The following is a 9,314-nucleotide window of genomic DNA, read 5'->3' on the forward strand; positions in this document are numbered from 1 at the left end:
TCCTTTTGGGTTTTGTGGGATCTTGTTTTCTGTTTAGTGTCTCTGCCTGACAGAACTGTGCGCTTTCGTTTTGACGTTTGTTAATTTGTTTGTGTGTTTTTTGAAATAAAAGAATCATGAACACTTTCCACGCTGCGCTTTGGTCTACTCTTCCTTCGACAAACGAGAGCCGTGTATGCCGGGGGTGTATGCCTTATGATTAACGAGTGGTGGTGTAATCATAACAACATACAGGACCTCAAGTCCTTTTGTTCACCTGACCTAGAATTCCTCACAATCAACTGCTGACCACATTATCTACCAAGAGAATTCTCTTGGATTATAATCACAGTCGTGTATTTTCCCCCCCAAGCAGACACCTCGACGGCCCTGAAAGAACTTTATTGGACTCTATGTAAACTGGAAACCACATATCCCTAGGCAGCATTTATTGTAGCTGGGAATTTTAACGAGGCTAATCTGAAAACAAGGCTCCCTAAATGTTATCAGCATATCGAATGCACGACCCGGGCTGGTAAAATTCTGGATCATTGCTACTCTAACGTCCGTGACGCATACAAAGCCCTCCCTCGCCCTCTTTTCGGCAAATCTGACCAAGACTCCATTTTGTTGCTCCCAGTCTATAGGCAGAAACTAAAACAGGAAACGCCCGTGCTCAGGTCTGTTTAACGCTGGTCCGACCAATCTGATTCCACGCTTCAAGATTGCTTCGATCACGTGGACTAGGATATGTTCCGGATAGCGCCGAACAACAACATTGTATATGTATATGCTGATTCGGTGAGCGAGTTAATTAGCAAGTGAATCAGTGATGTTCTACCCACGCCGACTATTAAAAACTTCCCCAACCAGAAACCGTGGATTGATGGCAGCATTCGCACAAAACGGAAAGCGAGAACCACTGCTTTAATCAGGGCAAGGTGACCGGAAACATGACCGAATACAAAACAGTTTAGCTATTCCCTCTGCAAGGCAATCAAACAAGCAGGGTCTACAGTCAGTCACGGACTACAAAAGAAAACCAGCCCCGTCGCGGACCCCGATGTCTTGCTCCCAGACAAACTAAACAACTTCTTTTCTCGCTTTGAGGACGATACAGTGCCACCAACACGGCCCGCTACCAAAACCTGCAGAATTTCCTTCACCGCAGCCAATGTGAGTAAAACATTTAAACGTGTTAACCCTCGCAATGCTGCAAGCCCAGACGGAATCCCTAGCCACATCCTCAGAGCATGCGCAGACCAGCCGGCTGGTGTGTTTAGGGACATATTCAATTAATCCCTCTCCCAGTCTGCTGTTCCCACATGCTTCAAGAGGGCAACCATTGTTCCTGTTCCCAAGAAAGCTAAGGTAACTGAGCTAAATGACTATCGCCCCGTAGCACTCACTTCCGTCATCATGAACTATGTAAGAATGCTGTTCATTGACTACAGCTCAGCATTTAACACCATAGTAAACTCCAAACTCGTCATTAAGCTCGAGACCCTGGGTCTCGAGCCCGCCCTGTGCACCTGGGTCCTGGACTTCCTGACGGGCCGCCCCCAGGTGGTGAGGGTAGGCAACAACATCGCCCCCATGACTGTGTGGCCATGCACACCTCCACCTCAATCAACAAGTTCGCAGACCACACTACAGTGGTAGGCTTGATTACCAACAACGACGAGATGGCCTACAGGGAGGAGGTGAGGGCCCTCGGAGAGTGGTGTCAAAATAACCTCACACTCAACGTCAACAAAACAAAGGAGATGATCATGGACTTCAGGAAAGAGCAGAGGGAGCACCCCCCTATGCACATCAACGGGACTGTAGTGGAGAAGGTGGAAAGTTTTAAGTTCCTCGGCGTATATACATCACAGACAAACTGAAAAAATAAAATAATAATAATAAATACTGTACTCTATACAATCTACTGCCTCTTGCCTATGCTGTTCAGCCATCGCTCATCCATATATTTATATGTACATATTCTCATTCATTCCTTTACACTTGTGTGTATAAGGTAGTTGTTGTGAAATTGTTTGATTACTTGTTCGATATTACTGCATTGTCGGAATGAGAAGCACAATGCGAGTGTAGCGAAATGCTTAACATCTGCTAACCATGTGTATGTGACCCCCAAAAAATGATTTGATTTGAATTGTCTCAAGGCTTAAAAATCCTTTTTAACCTGTCTCCTCCCCTTCATCTACACGGATTGAAGTAGATTTGATAAGGGATTAGGGCTGTTTCGGTATTACCTGTATTACTGCTACACAGGCTGAGTCACGGTAATCTCTTTTTATGCACTCTGGACATGCTTTGGTAGTTCCCAACTCAGTAATTTCATCAGGTCCTAATGGCCTTGTACTCAGGTCTCTATTGTCCCTCCATCAGGTCCTAATGGCCTGGTACTCAGGGCTCTATTGTCCCTCCATCAGGTCCTAATGGACTAGTACTCAGAGCTCTATTGTCCCTCCATCAGGTCCTAATGGCCTGGTACTCAGGGCTCTATTGTCCCTCCATCAGGTCCTAATGGCCTGGAACTCAGGGCTCTATTGTTCTTCCATCAGGTCCTAATGGACTAGTACTCAGAGCTCTATTGTCCCTCCATCAGGTCCTAATGGCCTTGTACTCAGGTCTCTATTGTCTCTCCATCAGGTCCTAATGGCCTGGTACTCAGGGCTCTATTGTCCCTCCATCAGGTCCTAATGGCCTGGTACTCAGGGCTCTATTGTTCTTCCATCAGGTCCTAATGGCCTGGTACTCAGAGCTCTATTGTCCCTCCATCAGGTCCTAATGGCCTGGTACTCAGGGCTCTATTGTTCCTCCATCAGGTCCTAATGGCCTGGTACTCAGGGCTCTATTGTCCCTCCATCAGGTCCTAATGGCCTGGTACTCAGGGCTCTATTGTCCCTCCATCAGGTCCTAATGGCCTGGTACTCAGAGCTCTATTGTCCCTCTAACCACTCTGACATCAATGCAAATGCAATGGAAAATCACATCAAACACTTATCATCAAAACAGTGTAGTGCTTTTTAAAACTCACCTCACTGTGATGATCAATATCTATCCTACCCGGTCTTTCTAAGGTTTTCGAAAGCCAAGTTAACAAACAGATTACTGACCATTTCGAATCCCACCATACCTTCCCCACTATGCAATCTGGTTTCAGAGCTGGTCATGGGTGCAAGTCAATAATACCATTAGCTATAGTTAATAACACCATTAGCTATAGTCAATAACACCATGAGCTAAAGTTAGTAACACCATTAGCTATAGTTATTAACACCATTAGCTACAGTCAATAACACCATTAGCTATAGTCAATAACACCATGAGCTATAGTTAATAACACCATTAGCTACAGTCAATAACACCATTAATTATAGTCAATAACACCATTAGCTATAGTTATTCTTTGCTTGAAAGAGGCACTGGAAAAGCTTGTGCAAGCAAGGAGGTCTACAAACCTGACTCAGTTACACCAGCTCTGTCAAGAGGAATGGGTCAACATTCACCCAACTTATTGTGGGAAGCTTGTGGAAGGCTACTCAAAACGTTTGACCCAAGTTAAACAATTTAAAGGCAATGCTACCAAATACTAATTGAGTGTATGTAAGCTTCTGACCCACTGGGAATGTGATGAAAGAAATAAAAGCTGAAATAAACCATTCTCTCTACTATTATTCTGACATTTCACATTCTTAAAATAAAGTGGTGATCCTAACTGACCTAATAGAGGGAATTTTTACCAGGATTAAATGTCAGGAAATGTGAAAATCTGAGTTTAAATGAATTTGGCTAAACTTCTGACTTCAACTTTTCAGTGTTGTGATGATGTGCAAATAGTTAAAGTACAAAAGGGGAAAACATTTACATAAATAGGTATTTACCATGGTGTTTGTTCTTGGTTGCCCTTTTCGTGTGGCAACAGGTCACAAATATTGCTGCTCTGATGGCACACTGTGGTATTTCACCCAATAGATATGGGAGTTTATCAAAATTGGATTTGTTTTGAATTCTTTGTGGGTCTGTGTAATCTGAGGGAAACATGTGTCTCTAATATAGTCATAAATTTGGCAGGAGGTTAGGAAGTGCAGCTCAGATTCCACCTAATTTTGTGGGCAGTGTGCACATAGCCTGTCTTTTCTTGAGAGCCAGGTCTGCCTACGGCGGCCTTTCTCAATAGCAAGGCTATGCTCACTGAGTCTGTACATAGTCAAAGCTTTCCTTAAGTGTGGGTCAGTCACAGTGGTCAGGTATTCTGACACTGTGTAATCTTTGTTTAGCAAATAGCATTCCAGTTTGCTCAGTTTTTTTGTTAATTCTTTCTCATGTGTCAAGTAATTATCTTTTGTTTTCTCATGATTTGGTTGGGTCTAATTGTGTTGCTGTCCTGGGGCTCTGTGGGGTCTGTTTGTGAACAGAGCCCCAGGACCAGCTTGCTTAGGGGACTCTTCTCCAGGTTCATCTCTCTGTAGGTGATGGCTTTGTTATGGAAGTTTTGGGAATCGCTTCCTTTTAGGTGGTTGTAGAATTTAACGGCTCTTTGCTGGATTTTGATAATAAGTGGGTATCGGCCTAATGCTCTGCATGCATTATTTGGTGTTCTACGTTGTACACAGAGGATATTTTTGCAGAATTATGCATGCAGAGTCTCAATTTGGTGTTTGTCCCATTTTGTGAAGTCTTGGTTGGTGAGCGGACCCCAGACCTCACAGCCTAAAAAGGGCAATGGGTTCTATGAATGATTCAAGTATTTTTAGCCAGATCCTAAATGGTATGTTGAATTTTATTTTCCCTTTGATGGCATAGAATGCCCTTCTTGCCTTGTCTCTCAGATCGTTCACAGCTTTGTGGAAGTTACCTGTGGCGCTGATGTCTAGGCCAGGGTATGTATCGTTTTTTGTGTGCTCTAGGACAACGGTGTTTAGATGGAATTTGTATTTGTGGTCTTGGCGACTGGACCTTTTTTGGAACACCATTATTTTGGTCTTACTGAGATTTACTGTCAGGATCCAGGTCTGGCAGAATCTGTGTAGAATATCCAGGTGCTGCTGTAGGCCCTCCTTGGTTGGTGACAGAAGCACCAGATCATCAGCAAACAGAAGACATTTGACTTCAGATTCTAGTAGGGTGATGCCGGGTGCTACAGACATTTCTAGTGCCCTCGCCAATTCGTTGATAAATATGTTGAAGGGGGTGGGGCTTAAGCTGCATCTCTGTCTCACCCCACAGGCCCAAGGGAAGAAATGTGTGTTTTTTGCCTATTTTAACTGCACACTTGTTGTTTGTGTACATGGATTTTATAATGTTGTATGTTTTACCCCCAACACCACTTTCCATCAATTTGTATAGCAGACCCTCATGCCAAATTGAGTCGAAGGCTTTTTTGAAATCAACAAAGCATGAGAAGACTTTGCCTTTGTTTTGGTTTGTTTGTTTGTTTGTCAATTAGGGTGTGCAGGATGAACACGGTAATTTGGTAAAAAGCCAATTTGACATTTGCTCAGTACATTGTTTTCACTGAGTAAACGTACGAGTCTGCTGTTAATGATAATATAGAGGATTTACAAGGTTACTGTTGACTCATATCCCACGGTAGTTATTGGGGTCAAGTTTGTCTCCACTTTTGTGGATTGGTGTGCTCAGTCCTTGGTTCCAAATATTGGGGAAGATGCCAGAGCAAAGGATGATGTTAAAGAGTTTTAGAATAGCCAATGAGATTTTGTTGTCTGTATATTTGATCATTACATTAAGGATACCATCAACAACACAGGCCGTTTTGGGTTGGAGGGTTTTTATCTTGTCCTGAAGCTCATTCAAGGTAATTGGAGAATCCAGTGGGTTCTGGTAGTCTTTAATAGTTGATTCTAAGATCTGTATTTGATCATGTATATGTTTTTGCTCTTTATTCGTTGTTATAGAGCCAAACATATTGGAGAAGTGGTTTACCCATATCTCCAGTTTGGATAGATAATTCTTTGTGTTGTTGTTTGTTTAGTGTTTTCCAATTTACCCAGAAGAGGTTAGAATCTATGGATTCTTCAATTACATTGAGCTGATTTCTGTCATGCTGTTCCTTCTTTTTCCGTAGTGTATTTCTGTATTGTTTTAGTGATTCACCATAGTGAAGGCGTAGACTCAGGTTTTCCGGGTGTCTATGTTTTTGGTTGGGCAGGTTCCTCAATTTCTTTCTTAGATTTTTGCATTCTTCATCAAACCATTTGTCACTGTTGTTAATTTTCTTTAGTTTTCTATTTGAGATTTTTAGATCTGATAAGGAAGCTGAGAGGTCAAATACACTGTTAAGATGTTCTACTTCCAAGTCTCTCTCTGTCTCTCTCTCTCTCACTCTGTCTTTCTCACTGTCTTTCTCTCTCGCTCTCTCTGTCTGTCTCTATCACTCCTCTCTCTGTCTCAGTTCATCAGTGGCATTGTGACAGCCTCAATGGAGACTAAGTCTCTTATTAGCTCTTAATGTTAACCATGGATCAGGTTTCACCAAGAGAGAGAGAAAGAGAGAGAGTAACAGAGAGCGAGAAAGAGTTAACAAATGTGTGGGTGGGTGTGATAGAGAGACAACACCAGTGTACATTCTGCCAGGGCCATTCTGAAAACCACAGCTTTCTCCAAGGACATAAAGTGTGTGTGTGTGTGTGTGTGTGTGTGTGTGTGTGTGTGTGTGTGTGTGTGTGTGTGGCTGCGTGATTGTCTGTGTGTGGCTGCGTGATTGTCTGTGTGTAAGAGGGCCCTTGGAAACAAACACCAAGGCTGCTATAATGCTGTACCCCCCCTCCTTATAACATACACAGTGCAGTCAGTCTATCAGCTCATCATATAACATGTACAGTACAGTCAGTCTATCAGCTCATCATATAACATGTACAGTCAGTCTATCAGCTCATCATATAACATGTACAGTCAGTCTATCAGCTCATCATATAACATGTACATTCAGTCTATCAGCTCATCATATAACATGTACAGTACAGTCAGTCTATCAGCTCATCATATAACATGTACAGTACAGTCAGTCTATCAGCTCATCATATAACATGTACAGTCAGTCTATCAGCTCATCATATAACATGTACAGTCAGTCTATCAGCTCATCATATAACATGTACATTCAGTCTATCAGCTCATCATATAACATGTACAGTACAGTCAGTCTATCAGCTCATCATATAACATGTACAGTACAGTCAGTCTATCAGCTCATCATATAACATGTACAGTCAGTCTATCAGCTCATCATATAACATGTACAGTCAGTCTATCAGCTCATCATATAACATGTACAGTCAGTCTATCAGCTCATCATATAACATGTACAGTCAGTCTATCAGCTCATCATATAACATGTACATTCAGTCTATCAGCTCATCATATAACATGTACAGTACAGTCAGTCTATCAGCTCATCATATAACATGTACAGTCAGTCTATCAGCTCATCATATAACATGTACAGTCAGTCTATCAGCTCATCATATAACATGTACAGTCAGTCTATCAGCTCATCATATAACATGTACATTCAGTCTATCAGCTCATCATATAACATGTACAGTACAGTCAGTCTATCAGCTCATCAAATAACATGTACAGTCAGTCTATCAGCTACATGTTATATGATGAGCTGATAGACTGACTGTACATGTTATATGATGAGCTGATCGACTGACTGTACATGTTATATGATGAGCTGATAGACTGACTGTACATGTTATATGATGAGCTGATAGAATGACTGTACATGTTATATGATGAGCTGATAGACTGACTGTACATGTTATATGATGAGCTGATAGACTGACTGTACATGTTATATGATGAGCTGATAGACTGACTGTACATGTTATATAATGAGCTGATAGAATGACTGTACATGTTATATGATGAGCTGATAGACTGACTGTACATGTTATATGATGAGCTGATAGACTGACTGTACATGTTATATGATGAGCTGATCGACTGACTGTACATGTTATATGATGAGCTGATAGACTGACTGTACATGATATATGATGAGCTGATAGACTGATACTGTAATGTATCACAAAGGGAAACCTAGTCGCAAGCTGTTCAGTGACGCGAGCCTACCAGGTGAGCTAAATGCGGGCTTTGAGGCTAGCAACACTGAACTATGCATGAGAGCACCAGCTGTTCTGGACGACTGTGTGATTTCTCACCTGGACAAAAGTAACACCTACGCGAGAATGCTTTTCATTGACTACAGCTCAGCGTTCAACACCAAAGTGCTCTCCAAGCTCATCACTAAGCTAAGGACCTTGGGATCTCCCTCTGCAACTGGATCCTGGACTTCCTGGCGGGCCACCCTCAGGAGGTGAGGGTCAATTGAGTCAATGAACACAATACCTTCTCTATCTGAGTCAATGAACACAATACCTCCTCTATCTGAGTCAATGAGAGGTGAACTAAATGCATCCTCTATCTGAGTCAATGAACACAATACATCCTCTATCTGAGTCAATGAGAGGTGAACTAAATGCATCCTCTATCTGAGTCAATGAACACAATACATCCTCTATCTGAGTCAATGAAAGGTGAACTCAATACATCCTCTATCTGAGTCATTGAGACATGAACTCAATGAACTCAATGTCCTAAACTAGAGTATATTTACTAATGCCAAGACAACAATAACATGGCCTGTATTGCATCAGCTTATCCACAGGCCCAGACAGACAGACAGACAGACAACAGAATGACTTCAGCACAACATTTTGGCAACCATCACACTCTGAATGACTAACAGGTAACCTACAGGTGTGAGGTAGGTACCCCCTTACCAGTGGTGGAGTGGAGGCTCTCCAGGCTCCAATAATGTGAGAGGACCCCTCTGAGAGTACCTCCAAGGCTCCCCATCCCTCTTCCTCCTCCTCCTGCTCCCCATTTTTCCCCCATCCCTCCTCCTACTCCTCTTCCACCTCCCTCGGTGGGGGTACCGCTGTCCGAGTCCGAACCAGGAGATCCAGGAGAGAGTCCAGAGCTGGTGCTGCCACTGCTGTCCCCGGGCCCCTCAGAGCCCTGCTGGGTCCGCATCAGAACAGCCCCCCGAACACAGATCCTGGAGCTTGGCACTGGAGCCTGGTAGTGGTGGTGGTCAAGGTAGGTGTTTCCCCCAGTCAGAGGAATGTCAATCTGGGTAAGTAGATAGGTAAGAATGCTGTAGCCTCTACCTGGACCGTACAGCTCCAGCTCTGTGTGTCAGTGAGCTCCAGTCAGTCAGTGAGTGCTTCCAGTCTCGGCTGTTGCTCCTCTCTCTGCTCTGCACTCAACGGCTGCTGCACCTCATCTCTCTC

The 9,314-nt window shown here is 43.2% G+C and overlaps 1 protein-coding gene across 2 annotated transcripts in view; it reads right to left on the reverse strand.

Annotated features, from left to right (window-relative positions):
• LOC135517132 (rho guanine nucleotide exchange factor 4-like) overlaps positions 1 to 9,314 on the reverse strand; it is a 122,571-nt gene that overhangs the window by 58,666 nt on the left and 54,591 nt on the right. Inside the window, exon 1 of one of the 2 annotated variants that reach the window (XM_064941164.1) lies at positions 8,802 to 9,314. This exon is cut by the window's right edge and continues 333 nt beyond it. The exons of the other annotated variant lie outside the window; for it this stretch is intronic. Coding sequence (XP_064797236.1) covers positions 8,802 to 9,054 — 253 coding nt within the window. The 5' untranslated portion in view covers positions 9,055 to 9,314. The remainder of the gene's footprint in view (positions 1 to 8,801) is intronic. 2 annotated transcript variants of the gene reach the window in all.

This window comes from Oncorhynchus masou, chromosome 28, assembly GCF_036934945.1.
Source record: "Oncorhynchus masou masou isolate Uvic2021 chromosome 28, UVic_Omas_1.1, whole genome shotgun sequence".
In the NCBI taxonomy this organism is placed as follows: domain Eukaryota; kingdom Metazoa; phylum Chordata; class Actinopteri; order Salmoniformes; family Salmonidae; genus Oncorhynchus; species Oncorhynchus masou.